Source organism: Lactuca saligna, chromosome 2, assembly GCF_052625555.1.
Source record: "Lactuca saligna cultivar CGN05327 chromosome 2, ASM5262555v1, whole genome shotgun sequence".
Lineage (NCBI taxonomy): Eukaryota > Viridiplantae > Streptophyta > Magnoliopsida > Asterales > Asteraceae > Lactuca > Lactuca saligna.
The window spans coordinates 144,681,398-144,701,700 of record NC_136418.1 but is presented as its reverse complement, the minus strand read 5'-3'; the positions used below and the strand labels follow the sequence as shown (position 1 = coordinate 144,701,700).

Here is a 20,303-nt window from a genome sequence, read left to right as displayed (position 1 = left end):
ATTTTGCTTTCGGACTCAAAAGTTATTGGTGTTAGTTACATCATCTCACATTTTTCTTTGTAAAGTTGGATAAGTATATCGCGTTTGACAACATTTTTAGTAGCTAATATGACTATGCATAAAAAATTAGTTCATAACTCATGAATCTTTGGAAAGTCCCAATATTTGTTCGATCAATCTTATTTTTCAAAGAACAACTGTATTAGTCAACATTATTTCTCGTCATTCTCATAGAATGTGTAACGACACTTTTCCTATAGAATGCAAACCGCAGTATAAGATAGCTTTGTTTAACACTATGGCTTAGTTACTCTAAAATAACCATATATAATCTTTGATGGAATCGCTTAAGTCTTCAACCAATGGTATACACAGGGATGTCAAAAAGTCCCGTGGGACCCCATTCCAGTGGGGGTCCCATCCCGTTTGGAAGAATTTTTTAAAAAAAAAATCAAGGGTGTTGACGGGGGCGGGGCAAGGTTCACTCGCGTTTTAATTTCAGAGGCGGGGGCGGGGGTAGGCAATCCCATCCCGAAACCCCCATGAGGACCCTGCTAATAAATTACACATATATTAATTATAGAAATATAATGAACTACAACATGATTTTGAACTTCCAAAATTCATAAAAAAAAAAAAAAAAAAAAAAAAGTTTTTAAATTGTTAGTATAATATTTTTAATGCCATAACTTTTTTAATTTTAACATGTAAAAGTCTACTATAAATAATTATTTGATACCTAAAAAATGACTTCTTTTAGCGTAAATAACCACTTCTTTTAGCCAAAAAAAGCAGCCCAAAATCAATCTGGAGCGGGGGAACGGGGGTAATAAAGGGGATTCGGGGGCGGAAGCGATGGTAGGAAGGCTGAACATTTCGGGGGTGGGGGCGGGGATGGGGGAACAAGGAAATTTTGGGGGCGGGGCGGGGGATGCACTCCCTGTCCCGTTTACCCCGTTGACATCCCTAGCCCCTAGGTATACAATGAAAGTCTGAAGTGGAGAAATATAATTTTTTAATGTGAGTGATAAATGAATCTTGGATAGTTTCAATTAGCTAGAAAGAAAATGCTAGTTTTTTTGGATAATGAGTGTAAACCTCATGTAGTCATGCAAGCAACTTTCTTGGTGCAAGAAAAATGGAGGCATGTGTGCTACCAAAGAGCTTAAGCTTGTGGGAACAAAACTTGAAGTCAGGTTTTGTTAAGGTTTAGTCTAAAATCCGAAATCTAAAGCTAAGATGTACTTTTTGTCTACATTTAGTTTTGATGTAACATAAAGTTAATCCGAAATAATTTTGTCCCATCTTAAAAATGTTGGTCAAATTGTTAATGTTCAAAAGTTGGATCATTTTCTTAAATTTCATATTATTAAGTAGTATATTTGTAATTTTCTCATATCTAAAAAACTCTAAAATCACCAAAAATTTATAATTCTTTGTTCATCATTCCATTTTGTTCCCCAACCTATCAACTATTTCATTTTGGTTTGACGTCAAATTTATTAAGAATATTAGTTTATAATTCGTGGGAACTACGGTTACAAAATTAATTAAATTTTTATAGTAAAAACTCAAAATTATTAATTAATTATTTTAAATAAATTATTAATTAAGAGTTTTTTTAGTTATATAAATTTTAATCAATGATTTAAATAAATATGTGAAATTATATCATTTTTATTATTTTTATTTAATTTTTATTCTAATATTATTAATTTAATGTAATTAAAGTGGAAATTTTAAAATCTGAAATGGAGTTGACAAGTGGCATACATTAATTAGGAGACATAATAAGGTGACACATGACAAAAGGAGAATAAAATATGCATTAATTAGGAGGCCTAATAGGATGACACATGTCAAAAAGAGAATAAAACTATTCTTTTATTAGAATAGGGATTAGACTAGCCGATTATATAATATATATTGTGATATATTGTATTATTTGTGTTTTAGAGGTTGTCAAGTGTAAATATTGTGACCTATTTATATTCACGTGAATATGAGGGAATGGACGACTTTTGTCTGATTCTATTAATGTATCAGAGTGACATCTTCTCTGTGAAACCTAGCAGCCGATATTCTTCAACCCTAGTTGTAGATCATCGTCCCTCTCATCTCTTCTTCCTGTTCTACTCATTTGATCTCATCTAATACAATGTCAACTCCTCGTTACTGCATCAAACATCCGAAATTACATTCCTATTACTCTTGAAATTGAAAACGGGCAATATACATCTTGGGTTGAACTATTCAGAATCCATTGTCGTGCTTTCCAGGTACTCGATCACAACTTGCCTCCTGCTAAAGTCACTCCCTCTTCTACCAGTGAAAAAGATAAAGATATTGTTGTCAAGACCAATGAACAATGCTCCCACCTAGATGCCATTGTTTTGCAATGGATATATGGGACAATATCTAGAGATCTACTGATCACCATCCTCACTCCAGGAGCCACCGCAGCTGATGTCTGGAAAGCAGTAAAACATATCTTCATTGATAGTAAACCTGCCAGAGCTCTATACCTTCAACAAAAATTCATCAACACCAAACTTGAAACTTTGCCAATATGGTTGCCTACTGTCAAGAAGTCAAGAACCTTTCAGACCAACTCATTGATGTGGATGCTCCTGTTGATAATCAACGTTTGGTACTGCAACTTATCGCTGGCCTTACAGATCAATGCGATAGCATTGCTACCCTTCTCCAACAATCCACACTGCTTCCCAACTGCTACACTACCCGATCAAATTTATGTCTTGAAGAAACTAGGAAATCTCTACAAACACCCACTGGTAATGCCCTTACAGCTTCATCCGTCACCACAATCGCATCGCCATCAGCCAATGTCGTGACTTCTGGCACTCACGGTCAGCGTGATATCTCAGAAACACCCCAATCTCACCATCCTTGGTCTTCAGTTAGAGGCACATCTGAAGGTCTTTATCGTGGCAGGGGCAGGGGTATGTGCGGAAGGGGTCGGGGACGCGGTCGTGCGCGCATATCATACACTCAACAACAGCAGCCGCCATGAATGAACTGGAATGGCCCTACTTGGAATTCTCCACCGGTTCCATACCCTACAGCTCCTCGTTATCAGTTTCTCCCACCAACAGCCGGTATTCTGGGTCCTTCTCCTGCACATGCTTATGCTGCCGCTGAAGCTTCATACACTCCCACTAAAATCGAATAGGCCATGCACACCATGACATTGAATCCAGACCCCAACTGGTATCTTGACACATGCGCTACCAATCACATGACAAATACCACAGGTAACATCTCAACTTATGTCAATAATAGCGGACTGAACTGTATTGTAGTTGGTAATGGTTCACACATACCGATTCATGGTTCCGGATACACTACACTTCATCCTCCCTTCCCACCTCTCAAACTCTTAAATATTTTGCATGCTCCAAACCTCATTAAAAACCTTTTGTCTGTCCGTCGCCTTACCACTGATAATTCTGTTACTATTGAATTTGACCCTTTTGGTTGTGTTGTGAAGGATTACCAAACGCGGATTCCTATCCTCCGATGTGATAGCACCATAGATCTCTACCCTCTTTCACTGCCAAATACACAAGTCACAAGTCCTTCCACATTTGCTGCTTTGTCACAAGATCTTTGGCATCATCGGTTGGGACATCCCGTATCTTCTTCTTTACGTGTTTTAAATATAAACAAGTTTATTTATGTTCATTCTTTTTCCAATAAACATATCAGTCAGTCTTGTGTATTTGGCAAACATATCAAGTTACCATTTTATGCTTCTACGTCCTTTACATCTTTACCTTTTGATATTGTTCATAGTGATCTATGGACCCCACCCGTTCTTATCTCGGGAGGTCACCGTTATTATGTGTTGTTTATTGATGATTACACTTATTATTTATGGACCTACCCACTATCCCACAAATCAAAAGTCTTCTATGTTTTTCTCAACTTCCATAAACACATAACCACTCAATTTGAACATCCCATCAAAAGTTTCCAATGTGACAATGGCACCGAATAAAACAAGTCTTTTCATAACTTCTGCACTACTAATGGCATGCAATTTCGTTTTTCTTGTCCCCACACATCGCCTCAGAATGGGAAAGTGGAGGGAACCATCCGCACCATCAATAATATGGCTCGCACTCTCCTTGCTCACGGGTCTCTCCCTACCACCTTTTGGCACCATGCCCTTCAAATGGCAACTTACATTCTCAATATTCTTCCCCACAAAACAAAACACTATTCTACTCCTACTTTCCTTCTTTTTCACAAATATCCCACCTATGATCACCTTAAAGTTTTCGGTTTCCTATGCTATCCTCTCACACCTTCCACCTCCAGTCATAAACTTGCAAACCGATCCTCTCGTTGTGTCTTTCTTGGATACCCTCCAATCACAAGGGGTATAAATGCTACGAACTTTCCTCTCACAAGATCATCATATCACGACATGTTGTATTCGATGAACATCTTTTCCCCTTTGCTAAACTTCACTCATCCCCTCCCGTTTATGACTTCCTTCAACATTCAGTCACAATCGAACCACATACAACCGTCTGGGATTCGGTTAACTATCCCACTGACCAAAAATCTCCTGTCTCCAATCCAACATCTCCTAACTCTTCTCAGAATATCAAGTCAATTAGACCCACACCCACATCCCCAGAGACTTCGCCACCTATAAATTCCACTACTACCGCCGACACACCACCTCTCATCCATACTTATTTGTGTCTCTGGCATACCAATACTCAACAGAACATCCCATCACCTCCATACTTAATTGACGATCCCACTACCTATCGAAGCCTTGTTGGGGCTCTATAGTACTTGACATTCAGCAGACCCGACATATCTTACGTTGTTCAACAAGTTTGCATGCACCTCGATCTGCCCACTGGAACTCTCTAAAGTGCATAATTCGAAATGTTAAGGGCACAATGTATATGGGATTATACATGAATTTCAGTTCACCAACCAACCTTGTGTCCTACACTGATGCAGACTGGGTGGGTTGCCCGGACACCCGTCGTTCTACCTCAATCTACTGTGTTTACCTCGGGGACAACTTGATTTCCTGGTCATCCAAACGTCAAACAACTATTTCTCGATCTAGCACTGAGGCGGAATACAAAGGGGTCGCTAATGTAGTCGCCGGAATTTTTTGGATACAGAATCTGCTTTTAGAGCTTGGTTTACCACCTCGACACACGTCTTTGGTCTATTGTGATAATGTAAGTGCCATATATTTATCTCAAAATCCAATTCAACATCAATGTACCAAGCACATTGAGATCGACATTCATTTCGTTAGGGAGAAAGTTCAAAGAGGGCAGACTCGAGTGTTACATGTACCCTTAAGATATCAGTTTGCTAACATTTTTACAAAAGGCCTACCTCGTGTCCTATTCGATGATTTTCGTTCCAGTCTAAGCATTCGTCAACCTCCTCCTTAGACAAAGGGGATATATTAGACTAGACGATTATATAATATATATTGTGATAGATTGTATTATTTGTGTTTTACAGGTTGTCAAGTGTAAATATTGTGACATATTTATATTCACGTGAATAAGAGGGAACGACTGACGTTTGCCTGATTCTATTAAATAATAATAATAATAATAATAAAATAACCAAAACAATGACAAAAAGTCGAAACTTCATGGATTAAATATTATCAGATGTTACTTAGGAGACTATAAATAATGTTTGATGGCTAATTGAATTACAGTTGCACCAGATGGGTGTATTTGGGTCTGGATAAAAGAGCCTTACCATAATATTATGGCCCATAATTTGCCTAATGTTGGGCCCTTCAAACAGAGACAACAGTCAACAACGTGAAAGATGGAGGTGCTCTTTCCCTCTTGAATCGGTGATGGGTATTGGATGGTATACGGTTGATGTGCTTCGGAAAAAATATTAAGTTAAAGAAAAAAAAAGTTGTTTATTAATCAAATCTCAAAAAGATATCTAATAATAATCGTTACCAAAAAATATTAAAATTTAGAAAATTGTTCTAAAAAAAGAAAATTCTATATGTACCCCCAATTATATTATTGTGTACCTCTCTATACGAGTGTAATAGTGGCTATATAGTAATTGTCAACTTGAACTAGAAAATATTCTTACTTTTTTTGAGTTGTTAAAAAGTGTAATATTTTCTTTTGTTACAAAGATCCTCCTATGGATTTCTATTTTTTCATAAAAACGTTTTATAAATTAACTACCATACATAAGTTATTTTAAATCTCCTATAATAAATGAAGGTTTTTTTGCCACGTATCATCTTCTTATTCATTTGGACACATGCATTTTCTAAAATTTTTAAAATTTATATTTTCTACTTATCATTTTATTAAATTAAAATTTCACATTTAATGTGTAAGGTAATATATATGTAAAGTATTTATTAGAAATAGTTTATATATGTAATGTATTCAATACATTAAAATCTCATTAATTTTAATAATTCAATTTTTTTTTCTTATAAATTCAAATTTTTCAAATTGTTAAAATTTTATATTTGTTTTTTTTAATTAAACTCATGTAATACATGGGTCTCACACCTAGTTTATTATCAAAAGCTAGTTTTGATATTTAATAATCATTATACATTAAAAATAAAACAAATGGTATTTATTCAAATTGATGGAATATTTGAGAGAAGGAAGGAATTGTGTTCAAACCAATAATGGAGCTAATATAAAAGTTAATTGATGCAATTATCTCTTCTTCGAATTGTATATTTTTTTAATTAGGTGCTTAAATATTTTAATAGAAAATTATAAATAAATAAATAATTCCATCCCCTCATAATGAAGAACTATCATACTTTGGTTCGAACTGAAAAGTATATATATAAAGTAATAGGAATCTCTTTTCTTATGTTCTTTAATGTTTTTCCTGTTGAAAGGTTGGGAGGGAGGGCAGCAACCAACAATAAAAAATTCTATAAGATACGATTAATAATCATTTTGCATAAACCATATCTTCCTCTTACAAAAGATATTCACTTTATCCTTAAAATAAATTATTTTGAAGTTGTTGAAGAAATTAATATTTTATGATAAATTTCCAATTTTACATTATTCTATTGCTCGCTAAGTGGCTAACAAGTACCACAGTTAAAGGTAAAAATAATACTTTTCAGATATAACTTTAATTTATATATATATATATATATATATATATATATATATATATATATATATATATATATATATATATATATAATATGTTTATTTAATACAAAATGATTTCTAGACTAATGGTATCATGGGTTGTTTTCTCTATACAAGGTTCATATAAAAGAGAGAATTTCAGAATATTTCAAATAAAATAAGATTAAGAAAAAGAAAGAATTTCACAATATTTTGATGAAAATGGTACCACAACATCTGGTAGTTTATTGTGTGGCCCACACAATAAGCATTTACCCGTTTGTTAGTAACAAATAATTAAATAAAATTTCTTAACAAGAGTTCGGTGATTAAAATAATATATAAAGTTTAAATCCTAAGACATTCAAAATCTGAACAGGTGTTATAGAATAGGCTGATACATTCAAAATAAATGTTCAATGTTATGCAAGTGCCCTTCATTTCAGATGTTCAGAATGAACGGTTGAGATGGTAAACCAGTGTGACAGGTTCAAAATGAACGGTTGAGATGATACGATTTATTATTATTTTTTATAATTAAATAATCAATAATTAATTTGAACCCATCAATTAGCACCGTGTCTCCTTCTATATATGGGTTCCAACTAGAGGCTTAAGTTTGGTAGCCGAGACTTCAGACCAGGAAACCAATATATAAACCTCAACTCCGCGTTGAAATACTCAACCCCTTTGTCTCTCTTTTGTCAAATACAGAAGTTCAAGCTTGCATTCTCAGGTTAATTTCACTGATTAGCTGGTTTACTGATTTCAAGCATATCATTATCATATGTCGTCGGATTCCTTGTTGGGTTTGCTCAGAGTTCATATCCACAAAGGTGTAAACCTTGCAATTCGAGATCTACGTAGCAGCGATCCTTACGTTATCATCCGAATGGGAAAACAGGTGAGTGAACTTTTATTAATTTTTTTCTTCATTCCTTTTCCTCGTGGAGAGATTCTACTTTCTAGTATTAATTGCTGGGTGATCAATGAAACTTGCGGAAACTTCGGAAGTTTGTTGCGTTGTCGAAATTTACATCGACTTCTTCCGCCGAGGTCTTGAATCTACTAAGAAAATGGTGGTGGTTGTGCGGTGGCTGATGGTGGCAGCCGGTGTTGGTGTAGAATTGATTACGATCGATACTTTGTTATTTCCGCCCAATGTAGCACGAAACAACGGCCGGAAAATAATCCCGGTGTGACGCCGATGAAAAACAATAAAAAGAATTCTGATAATTAAATAACTTTTCCCTAATTTTTGTACAGAAATTGAAGACTCGAGTGGTGAAGAAAAACCTAAATCCTGTGTGGGATGAAGATTTAACTCTCTCGATTGTAGAGCCTCTTCCCGTTAAACTCGTAAGCTGTTCTTCAATTTCTTGATTCTCTTCCCCTAAATTATCATCAAATTGATTTCAGATTTTGAAACATTATTGTTGATACAGGAAGTATACGATAGGGATCTATTTTCAGCAGATGATAGAATGGGGGATGCAGAATTCGACTTCACTCCATTCTTGGAAGCTGTGAGGATGCGTTTGAATTCTGATATCTTAAACAACACGATCATCACAACTGTGAAACCAACGAGGACGAATTGCTTGGCTGAAGAAAGCTACATAACATGGACAGATGGAAGAGTTGTCCAAAACATGGTTCTTAGATTACGAAATGTTGAATGTGGTGAAATTGAAATTAAATTGAGTTGGATCGATGTTCCTGGTGGTGGTAATAAACGTATGTAATTACTAATTAGCCCTTACTCCATTGATATATGCTTGTGTAGTTATTTCATTCGTTTACAGAGGTCTATGTTGTAGTAGTAGTAGATTCAAACAATATCTCTGATTTTATGTTAACAATGGAATGGTATTTTAGGGTTTTGATCGATGTCAAAACACTTGTTTTTTATCTGCATTGATGATCGTTTGTTCCATTTCTTTGTAAACTTGCTAAATCTAAATATGAGATTCAAGAACATCTGGATTTAGTGATTTTTGTGTATGTCTGTTTATATTTCAATTTTTGACTACATCTGAAAATGCTCATTGTATTGTCTTTAATGTGTGGATGTAGTTTCATGTGCTTGGTTGGAAAAAATGATGATTTGAAGAGGAAATTCAACGCAAGTTTCTTGTTTGTTTTTTGCTGAGTTTTTAGTTAAAAAGGTGGGGGTGGGAGGAACATATTAGTAGGCCGGCTATTTTGTTCTTTCTTCACACTAAAAAAAACCTCTTCATTGCATAGGTTATTAAACACTTTTGAAAATAAATTTCACATGATATATTGCCATTAAAGCGAACTACCTTTCTAAAAACTTATTGATACTAAATAACATGGAAGTAAATAATTTGTGAAAAACATTACATTTTTACATTTTTTTTTTGAAAGATGCTACATTTATACATATTGAATTTAAGGGTATTGAAAAAGAGTAAATTATTGAAATAGTCCCTATGGTATGACAGTTGTGTGTTTAGTCCTGACGGTTTTTTTGCATTCGGGCCATTTCTATGATATGATTTTGTTACGTTTCTCGTTCATGTATTACGTAAAAAGACTATGGAAAATCTCCAATAAAGTCTAATTATTTTATGTTTGTTTATGGTTTAATCTTTATTTTTTATTTTTAGAACAAAAAGTCCCGATTATTTTGTATTTTGTCCAAATTAATGAAACAATTCTTATTTTTTTCAACATAAATGATTTATTATCGTATAAATTCAGATAATCAGGATTTAAAAACAAAAATCAGTTAAACCGTAATTTGATCCAAAATATTAGAAATTGATCGGAGATTCCCAAAAGATTATTTTACCCTTTCTATATTTTCTTAAACTCTTTTAATTATTAATGTTACTTTTCATATTAATATTAAATGTCTTGGGCCCACCCATACCATAAAGACTAACCTAATCAACCACTTCCTTCCTACTCTCGTCCATCGGTTAGTCCTTCTTACTCTCCTCCATCGGTTAGTCCTTCTTACTCTCCTCCATCGGTTAGTCCTCCTTCCTCTCTACCACTAGAGTTGCCGCCTGAACCACCACCAGAGTTGTTGTCGGAGTTGTCAACTCTGTCACACCATTGACACCCATTTCAACAAAACAATCAATCTTTGGTTCGGTCAATACTCATCTTTGCCATCTATAACATCTTGTTATTTGGGCTAAAAGTTACAGGCTTTTTGGTAAAATAATAATCTTTCTTTAATTTGAATAAAATACATCGAGGTGAAAGACATTAAATAATGGAAATGTGAGGAAACGATAAAAAAAATCTTTTCATTAGTTGGTATTTGTAAAATAATAAATTTTAAATGTCTCGCAAAGTATTTCGGTTAGAAGGGTCATTTGTGTCGAACGGGTGAAACTTAGGTTTGACTTGAGAGTTGACCAACTTAGTGACTTGGACTTAGTTTGTAGAGGTTAGGATGGAAAGGGGCAATTTTGGAAAGTTATTGGTTGTTCCTTAGTTAGTTTGGAGTAATTTTGAAAAGGTTTTTTTCAAGGAAGGACCAAAGTTGCTTAAGTGACCAAAGATGAGTCAATTTGAAGTCCTCTTCTTCTACATTTTCCCCTCAATCACGTTTTCAACCATTTTCCTCCCATTTGAACGATTTTCCACCTTAAATCAACGGGTTTTTTGTTGATTGTAATTGCTTGATGAATCTCTACTCAAATCCTTCCAAAATATTGCATCAAAGGTATTCTTATTCCTCTTTTTCCCCAAATTCGTATAAGGGTTTGGATGAAATAGTAAATATGATTTTCATACTATATTGGCGATGTTTACATGAGTTTATGATGTATTTTATTTTCCTTAATCCATCTCCAATGTAACATTTTATTTAAAGAAAAATAAGTAATTAAATAAATAATGATACTTAAAAACTTTAAGATGTATTTTTTTTATATTTTATTTTAATTCTACGTATTATTAACGGGGTGTATGCATTGGGGTGTTAAAAGTTGTATTTATGAATATGGAGGGTTAAATTGTAACTTTTAGACTTGGATTGTAAAGAATTATGAAGGTTGAGGGTTGTTTGGTAAACTATGGATGTAAGTTGAAGAAAAATTTAGAGGAGGGGCTGGAAGTGTAATAAAGGGTTAAGTTTGATTATGGACGGGTTTATACCTCGTCACCCTCCTCTTAGCTTCCAAAAATAAGGGAATATAAACCCTAACCCTAATCTCATGCAACAGACGCCACTCGTATATCCCCTACATCCAGCTGTCGCCTCCAAGTTCCTTGTCACCGCCTTGCATCACCGAATCGCCACCGCTACACCCACCGCCGTTGAAGACTGTCATAACTAGAAATTCTAAGGTTTTGTAAACATTAACAAGAGTAACATTTGTGACTAAAACTTGAAAGTATGCATGATGTTTATTCAATAACAACAAAATTCCATCAAACACTCTATACAAACACTTCAACTGGTCAACAAAAGATTGAAAACCCTAAAATCCCGGTTTAAGTCCATTATGGACTAGGATTTCCTTATTGGGCCTAATGGACCAATAAGCTTCCAATTTGATTATTTTGGGCTTAGGACCCTTAAATGAGCCCTAATTGGACCCACTTTCATAAAACTTAACATTTTGGGTCATGATGTATCCAAAAATGAATTGGTTTATCTTAATGGGCCTTGTTGGGCCCTAACTAATCAAATTAGCCTTAATGGTCCATAAAACCCATTCTTTTATGCTAATTAGGCTGTGAACCCCCTTAAGAGCCCAATAGGCCAAAAAATAATATTGGGCCTATGGAGATTCGATGCATTTCTCTCTTTCCCCCTCTTTTTTTCTTTCCTTCGGCCGAGAGACAAGAGGCACACACACAAAATTCTTCAATTCTTCTTGCAAGAACTCTCTTAAACACTCTCAAAAGTTTTTCCTTTCCTCCTTCAAATTCTTAAAGAACTAAGGTGCATTTAAGAGGATCTTTCACTAGATCATCAAATCTTTGGTAAGTTACCATAACTCCTAGATGCATAAACTTCATTTTAAGCTAAATCATTTTACTTAAACATTTTATTTCATGATCCATACTCTAATATTCCATAGAACTCGAGATCCACATCAAGGTGTTGCTAGGACCAAAAATCTTCTTCATATCGTCTTCTAAACCGATACAACTAAGCAAGGTGAGTTCATACCCCCTTGTTTTTGGTTTTTACTTGTTTTTTTTTGGGTTGGGGGGGGGGAGAATACAAGTATTATGTGATGATCTATGTGTGTTTGAATGCTATATGTGATTTCTTTAGTTTTTGGTTGTGATAATATGTAATATTTGTTATATTCCGTGATCTATAGCAAAAAGGGTGAAAGAATTATAAACAAAAACATAATAAACAACATACATCATAGATCTAAGAGTCCTTAAGTTTAAAAAGTGAAAAACAAAACCAAAAGAACCTTACAAGTGTCATTTTTGCAAAAATAACAAAGATTGGGTATAAATTGTAAATTGTTGGTTTTATAAGGGTTATAAGTTTTTTATTTGTATAAAAGCTGGTTTTTATGAAAATAACACTTTTCAAACGGTCAAAAACATAAATTTTAGCTTAATAGGCTTAAAAGTGGGCCTAATGGGTTTGGGCCCAAGGTTGCGAAAAAATAAGGTTTTGAGGGGCTGCATTTGAAAATTTAACAAACTATGGGTCTAAAATGTAAATAAACTTTTTTAGGGGTTAAATATGAGTTTATTACCAAATTTGGACTAAAAATGCAAAGTTTTTGATTTTGGGGTCAAAATAGTAAAACTTACGGAAATTGGGACAAAATTTTTAACTTTTTACAAATAAAGACTGGAAATGACAAATGCAATAGCTTTGGGCTAAAATTTCTATTCAAATAAAGTTTGGGTGGAAAATGTCAAGAAAACTGGTTCAAGGACCAAAAATGTAAACTTTTACAAAAAGGGACTAAAAGTGTCATTTTTATAGAAAAGGGGGAAACGATGGTCAATCTAAATGTTTTTGGTCCAAATATACGATTATAAAGTTTTGGGTTAAAAATATCAAGTTTATAACGCATGGTTATATATATATATATATATATATATATATATATATATATATATATATATATATATATATATATATATATATATATATAACTAAATCTTCGTTATAAATAAAACATTAAGATATTTTTTTTACATTGCGAATAAACATTTAGCATACAACAAATCCCAACAATACGAATTTAAACTCGATAAAATATAAATGATTTAATGATTGGGCCAAAAAATCTTATGTTCGTGCTATTGGGTCTTTGTGGCCTAATATCATGATTATTGGACGCAATATAATCACACATGTATATTGGGCCTTAGGTGACTCAATTACATGCCTAATGGACCCTCAATGGCTTTTACATGCTATTAGGCCTTAGTGGCCCATTTGCATTGCTAGTAAGGTCCAAATCAATCATATGTGTAATGGACCAACGTGTTCGTCGCATACTCGACAGTCTATAATAACATACATGATTAGTGGGCCTCTGCTGCCCTCTTCTTTTTGTCTATTAGGCTTACCCTTTTATTCAAGTAAACATAAATTAGGTTGTTAAACAAGGTTATTCAATTTCAGTTGGATTTAGTGGGAAATAGCGGGTGACACTAATAAGTGTCGGTCGTAGTCTGTAGTTATAACCAGAGTCTCCTGGAGGGAGAGCAAGAGTTTGTGTATAGATCTATACCGGGGGGGGGGGGGGGGTGATTCCCCACACCTAAGCAGTTCGTTACAGTTAGACTCGGTCAATCTAGGTTGACAAAATCATAATTCAATACCGGCATTCGCAAGAATGCCAAGACAGACGAACTAGTCATTATTATGCATGGTTATAACGACTCACATAGATATCCAATACCATCTAAGTAATCAAGGGAAATCATATTCATTTGTTGTGATAATACAATAATACAAAGCGATTATACTATTTTATCGGAAAACATCGGGTTTTCCGGGAAAACAACATTATTCACTTGTACTTTCAAAAACTATAATACAAGAAATTATTATGAGAAGAGAAATTAAATTGCCTCCTACCTTTTACTCCTACAATTATTCCTACCCACTAAAATTATAACAAATCACCATTCAATTTAATTGTATTTGATATATTCCTAATATAGTCTTAATCATTTAGTTTAAAAAATATGGAAAGATGACACTTGTCATAATTTTATTGGGTAGGCATATTTGTAGGCATAAAAAGTAGGAATCAATTTAATTTCTCTTATGAGAAACATATTATTTTTACACGTTTTGGAAATCATTTACGCATATACCTATGGATCATCACACGTATTGTATAAACAATTGTCGTTTTATAAAATATCGGATTTTCTGGGTTTTACAAATTATACAAAACATTTTCATATCAAACAAACTTATGAACTCACCAACATTATATATGTTGAAGTTTTCAAAACGACTTGTATTCTCAGGTAACAGATAAACTAAAGAAAGTTATCAAGTATGTTAGGATGTTATGTTTTGAGACTCTCAAACAATTTATGCTATGGATTTGTAATGTTTAAACAATGTACTTGATGTGAACAATGACAGTTGTACTATGTAATGTTGGCAATGTATGTGTTTGTTCAAGTATATTCATTGTGATGATATTTCAATTTAAGTCACACGAACCCCCGAACGTTTCCACCGTCTGGTTCGGGGGTGTGACAGATTGGTATCAGAGCTCTGTTTATAGTGAACTGGCATATCTAACCACACATTGATATGCAACTATAAACCCAAAAAGGGATTGAATAACTCCAAACAAAACAAATAAAATATACTAATAAACACTGTTATTTGTGCGACTTAGAAAAATGAAAATAATAACAAATCAAAGAAGATGATTGGGAAAACCTGACATCTCAGTTAAGCAAGGACTGTTTACAATTGTATTATGGATAAATGTAGCTTGATCAACTACATTTCTTCAGAATACAACTATCACATGCCCTGGGGTGATCACGATGGTCGGTAAACCTAAAACATACCCTTTTGTTAACCAAGAAGAGAACATCAACTCAATTTATATAACAACTAAAACATCTTAGGAATAATAGTAGTTTATTTATATACACCCTTGCAGACAAGATGGTTGGCTTCCATCATCCTGGAGATCCGTATTTCCCTAAACAGGAGGAATAACGGATGGCTGGAGGAGGAGTCTGAAGAAGAACCCGAAGAAGACCCCGAGGAGGAGTCCGAAGAAGAACCGGAAGTGGAAGTCAAGGGCGGACCTGTCGAACCAGTGGTAGACTTGGAAGAAGAAGAAGCCGAAGGAGACCCCTAGGGGGGGGGGGCGAGGAAGAACCCAATGATGACGATGACGGTGATTCGAACGCGGAGTCCGAAGTCATCAACCCCCTTACCCGATTAGGGTGGCTGTTCATTGGACAGGCCCAGCTGGCCCTATACCTCCCTGGGGTATAGATATTTGGAGGTGGAGCAGGAAGTAGGGACAGTGACTCCCGTTTCGAATGACACGTGGATTCTATGACTTGAGGGAGGGAGGACTGGCTGATCGCGCACTTCCAGTCGTGGTGAGATAATTGCGAGATATTAGCGATCTGGCTTAGAGCACTGCCAATCAGATGCACCAGATGTGGACTAGGGTTGAGCGGGCAGAGCAGGAGATGCGAGAGGTTATCCGAGAGTTCCACATAAGGCAGGTGAGGTGGGAGACTCGATTCCGAGACGCGGAGCGACAGGTGTATATATACATCACAACTTGGCATTTTCCGATAAATTGAGCCATACATAGTCTTTTATAAAGAAAAAGGGACTACTTGCCGGCTTTGATAATATCGGGTTATTATGATAAATATTTCAAAGTGGATTGATTCCAACAAAGTAAACGAACGAAACGAAATATCTAGTTACGACCATGACTATTATTATTTATTTAGTAAATAATGATTTTAACGAATTGCTCAAAGATCGGTTAGTATTCTAGTCAGACAAATCTTCACAGTACATATGTTAATACAATATAGTACACTCTAAGTCTTGTAAGAGTTATAACTAGAGTCTCCTGGAGGGAGAACGGAAATTTGTGTATATATCTATACGGGATTGACACCTCGCACCTTCGTTGTTCGCTACAGCTAGACCAACCAGTCTAGGGTGACAAATATCTTGAACAAAACCGATGCCTGAAGAATGTCATAACAAGCACTCTGTCATATCATCATGGTTATAACGACTCAATAGAATATATCAGAAATGTGTTTTTACAAAATTCACTTTCGGCTTAAAATCAACTATGTTTTGAATATCTCAACGAAACCTTTTCCGCACAAGTGTTAAGATTTTATGAAAGCTACTATTTTTATATACTTCAGAAAATATAGGATTTTCTGGGAGAAACGATTTATTACAATTTCGAAATCAATGAATTAAGGTACACATGCAACTATATTCGAATTGAAGCAAGACTCACAACTATTTTGATAAGAAAATATTTGATTTTCTGGATTTCTAAACCATTACCGAAGTTTTTATACGAAAACGCTTATGAACTCACCAATATATTTTATGTTGATGCTTTTCAAATGACTTGTATTCTTAGGAAATCAATAAGCAGGTTATGGATCGCGGACTCAAGATTAATTTGTTGTGTTTTGGAAATTTGTTTACTGATCTTTCTTTTTGTGTAAACTTTAAAACATAAACATGATGTAAAATAATGTAAGCTTGTGTTATTAATGTATGATGTATGGGTTTACTATGTTTCAATAATATACAATTGTTATGATACTGCACAATGATGTCACCCGCCTCCGGACGTTTCCGCCGTTCTGGTCCGGGGGTGTGACAGTCTGTACCGCATGGCGGGCCAGTACACTGCGTGTTCATGGATTACGCCCCGTATACACTCCAAGTGAGCTTTTGGGCTTGTGTTGGGATTTTGAGGTGTTTGGGCCCTATTTAAATTTTGGGTCTTGATATGTTAGAGAGGATTGGGCCTTTGAACTTGCTAATGGACCTTAGGTGGCATTTTTGGTCCTTTTGGGCCTTATGGCCTGTAATTGCTTTTAGACCATGAATAGTTAGGCCCAGTAAAGGAGAAAGAATTTGGGGCCTTATTTAAGGAGTTTGGACTTAGGGATTTTGGGGCCATGATCTACGTTTTTGTCATAATTATGATTAGGGTAATTTGTGTATATTCGGTGTGAGATTGTCAGATTGGTAGCTGAGCAGTTAGTATTTATCAGCAGACCGAGGTGAGTCTCTCACTATACCAATGGGTCGAAGGCACCAAATTCAACATATTACTTGACATGTGGAAATGATTGTTGTCTATGTGTTTACTTGTCTAAAGACCTCGAGGGTAGCCCGTGGCACCTGTATGGAAGAACCTGGGGGTAGCCCATGGCATGGAAGTCCATGGAGATAGCCCATGACACTTGGATATCAGACCACGGGGGTAGCCCATGTCATTCCATGGGAAAGACCATAAGGGTAGCCTATGACATTCATATGTATGTTGCGTGGTGTTTTGTGATTGTATGTTATGTGGTATTTTGGAAACTCACTAAACTTTTTCTTACAGTTTGTATTGGTGTTTCAGGTACTTTCGGTACTAAATGGAAGAGACCGATTGATGACACAACATTCACTCTACACCATTTTTCCGCACTTACTGATGTTGTCACTCTGATAATTTGATATGGTTACTATGTAATGATTTGGAACACAAATTATGACTGTAATATCTATTTTTAAAATGAAAAATTTTATCCGATTTTTGGGTTGTTACATTAGGGATTTGGCTTTGGGATTTGGAGGAGGAAATTCCGATTGAAGGAATTTATTTATTTTTGCTTACGTAGTTAGTGTTATGTTTAGAATTTATAATTTCTTGTTATGTATTTTTAATTTAAATTAATGAGATTTTAAGTTTATGCACAACTTCCTTCTTATTGCAAAAACAAAAAAGTAATATGCAAATATAAGATGGCATCGAGGTGGCTATTAAGCACCATGAAATGCATTGACATCACTCCATTAAAATAGTTTTATAAAAATTTAAAAATGTTTTCTATAAGAAATTGAATAAAATGAGGTTTTATCATTTGTCGCTATTTAAATTCTAAATCCTTTCACAAAAGTACAACCCAAGCAGAAATATTAAAAATAATAGAACTGAAATCAATTTTAGTTCTGCTAACCAAACATATGATTAAAATTGAATTGTTATGAATTTCAAAACTTTTGAACTTCAATTCTTTTAAGAAATTCCAAATTTTATTAACACAACCTACGAAGGCCTTCAGTTTGAGAGGCAACTTTCTGGGACACGATGGTAATTTAGGTAAATCCAAAAAAGGTCAATTACTTTAATATTTAATAATCGTGGGGTTATTTTTACAAACATCGTGATAATTTATGTGTTAGCCAACTTTGCAATTTTTAATCTTTTAAGTTGTGCCTATTAAACTTGTAAAAAATAATAATAAATAAATAATAATAATAATCACCACATTCGAACAAATAATTAATATAACTGTGAAGTGTAAACAATACAAACACATCTAAAATAATTTCTCATTGAAGTCACTTTTATTACAAGTATTTATCAGAATCTATTACTTTCACTAAAACAAAATAATTGGATGCTTCTTTTTGTTTGGTCTAAAGGACATCTTCCACCATATCTCCCTCCCCAATTGCTCTGATCCTCACAAATTTGTAGGCTAAAACTTTCAGAAATCACTCACAAACACACATATATCGATCTTCAATGGAGTCCTTGTTGGGATTGTTAAGCATTCATGTACACAAAGGAGTAAACCTTGCATCTCGAGATATTTGGAGCAGCGACCCTTACATCATTTTCAAATTGGGTGATCAGGTCAAGTTTTTCTTCATCATCTTCTTCTTCTTCCTCTTTTATTCGATCAAAAAATTTTACACTGCTAAGATACGCCCTCCCACCACCACCATCTATGTGAAATTGTTGAATACATCGGTGGCAGTGGTGGTGGTTGCAGGTTTCTGTATATTGATCAGTATTCTGTCTCCGGCGGTTGTTGATTGACTAAAGGGTGCTTTCTCTCTTTTTGATATTTATATCAGGCACTAAAAACTGAATATCTAATTCTCTTTTTCTTTTACTATTTGGCTTATCTTATTAATTGTAAGTTATACACTTTTTTAACAAGAAAAGTAGAGATCACAGTTTTTTTTTTAAATCTTATGATAAATAATACGATAAAAGTATTATTGCAAATGAAAGAACTAAGAACAGACATATTTTATATCTAAAGCTAAATAATCAAATAATATTTTTAATGGTGATTTTATATTTATCTATTAGATTTTAAATAATCGAAATTTTATCATATATTTATATGCAGAAAGTGAAAACTAAAGTGGTGAGGAATAACAACAATCCTGTGTGGGATGAAGTTTTAACTCTTGCCATGTTTGAACCTCTCCCAATCAAAATGGTAATTTTCTTCAGTTTTATACTTTTATATTTATTTCTCAAATTTCAGTCTGTTTTATAAAATATTATTGTTTCAGAATAATAATATTTTTTTGGCTTTATCATATGAGCATATATATTAACTAGATACTTGGATGTATGTAATATTGTAGGAAGTCTATGATAAAGATACATTTTCAAAAGATGATGAGTTGGGGGATGCAAAATTATATATACTATTAATCCTTAAAAGGTTGGTGAACAGTAACTTTTTTTTCTCTTTTATATATGACACGGAAGTTTGTTGACTCTTTTATTTTGCCACTGAAACTTTTATTTATCAGTAGAAATACAAACCGCCTTACATAAAACTTCTTCTTTTCATTGTAACGCCCCTATTTCTTTTGTGTTCTTATCTGCTTTGATTACCGCTCACCGCCCTCCTTGTCCAATACTATTTGTCTCGCTTTTCTTTAATTCCTTCTTCTTCACAGTTCACAAAGGGAGAGAAATGGCTCGTATGGAAATTCTGATTTCAAATGGCTTCAATTCATGCTGCGATGATAATTCCTCTTGCTTTCTTCTTTGTTCTTCCTTTTCCTTTCTCTTGTGCTGCCGCGTTCATATCCTCGGCCGTTCTCTCTGTTTCTTTTATAGGTATGTTCTCAACCTG

At 34.4% G+C, this 20,303-nt stretch overlaps 3 protein-coding genes across 3 annotated transcripts; all 3 read left to right on the top strand.

The window, feature by feature from the left end:
* The first annotated feature begins 2,569 nt into the window (after positions 1-2,569).
* On the top strand, positions 2,570-3,546 carry LOC145030210 (uncharacterized). The gene is made up of 2 exons (XM_078978613.1): positions 2,570-2,963; positions 3,512-3,546. The coding sequence occupies exons 1-2, from the start codon at positions 2,570-2,572 to the stop codon at positions 3,544-3,546; spliced, it is 429 nt and encodes a 142-aa protein (XP_078834739.1).
* Positions 3,547-7,778: 4,232 nt separating this feature from the next.
* LOC145031939 (protein C2-DOMAIN ABA-RELATED 4-like) lies at positions 7,779-9,105 on the top strand. Its single transcript, XM_078980594.1, has 3 exons — positions 7,779-8,073; positions 8,436-8,528; positions 8,615-9,105. Exons 1-3 carry the CDS (start codon positions 7,957-7,959, stop codon positions 8,912-8,914), a joined length of 510 nt encoding a protein of 169 aa, XP_078836720.1. The 5' UTR covers positions 7,779-7,956; the 3' UTR covers positions 8,915-9,105.
* Positions 9,106-18,787: 9,682 nt separating this feature from the next.
* Positions 18,788-20,287, top strand: LOC145031937 (protein C2-DOMAIN ABA-RELATED 3-like). Its single transcript, XM_078980593.1, has 4 exons — positions 18,788-19,054; positions 19,560-19,652; positions 19,804-19,883; positions 20,125-20,287. The coding sequence occupies exons 1-4, from the start codon at positions 18,944-18,946 to the stop codon at positions 20,192-20,194; spliced, it is 354 nt and encodes a 117-aa protein (XP_078836719.1). The 5' UTR covers positions 18,788-18,943; the 3' UTR covers positions 20,195-20,287.
* Positions 20,288-20,303: the final 16 nt, after the last annotated feature.

Excerpts from the sequence above, each read along its gene's own strand:
- LOC145030210 (XM_078978613.1), top strand. The coding sequence starts at position 2,570 with ATGGTTGCCTACTGTCAAGAAGTCAAGAACCTTTCAGACCAACTCATT. Across the intron at positions 2,964-3,511 it reads TTATCGTGGCAGGGGCAGGG|GATTACCAAACGCGGATTCC; the intron begins GTATGTGCGGAA and ends TGTGTTGTGAAG.
- LOC145031937 (XM_078980593.1), top strand. The coding sequence starts at position 18,944 with ATGGAGTCCTTGTTGGGATTGTTAAGCATTCATGTACACAAAGGAGTA. Across the intron at positions 19,653-19,803 it reads AACCTCTCCCAATCAAAATG|GAAGTCTATGATAAAGATAC; the intron begins GTAATTTTCTTC and ends GTAATATTGTAG. Across the intron at positions 19,884-20,124 it reads ATACTATTAATCCTTAAAAG|TTCACAAAGGGAGAGAAATG; the intron begins GTTGGTGAACAG and ends TCTTCTTCACAG.
- LOC145031939 (XM_078980594.1), top strand. The coding sequence starts at position 7,957 with ATGTCGTCGGATTCCTTGTTGGGTTTGCTCAGAGTTCATATCCACAAA. Across the intron at positions 8,074-8,435 it reads TCATCCGAATGGGAAAACAG|AAATTGAAGACTCGAGTGGT; the intron begins GTGAGTGAACTT and ends ATTTTTGTACAG. Across the intron at positions 8,529-8,614 it reads AGCCTCTTCCCGTTAAACTC|GAAGTATACGATAGGGATCT; the intron begins GTAAGCTGTTCT and ends TTGTTGATACAG.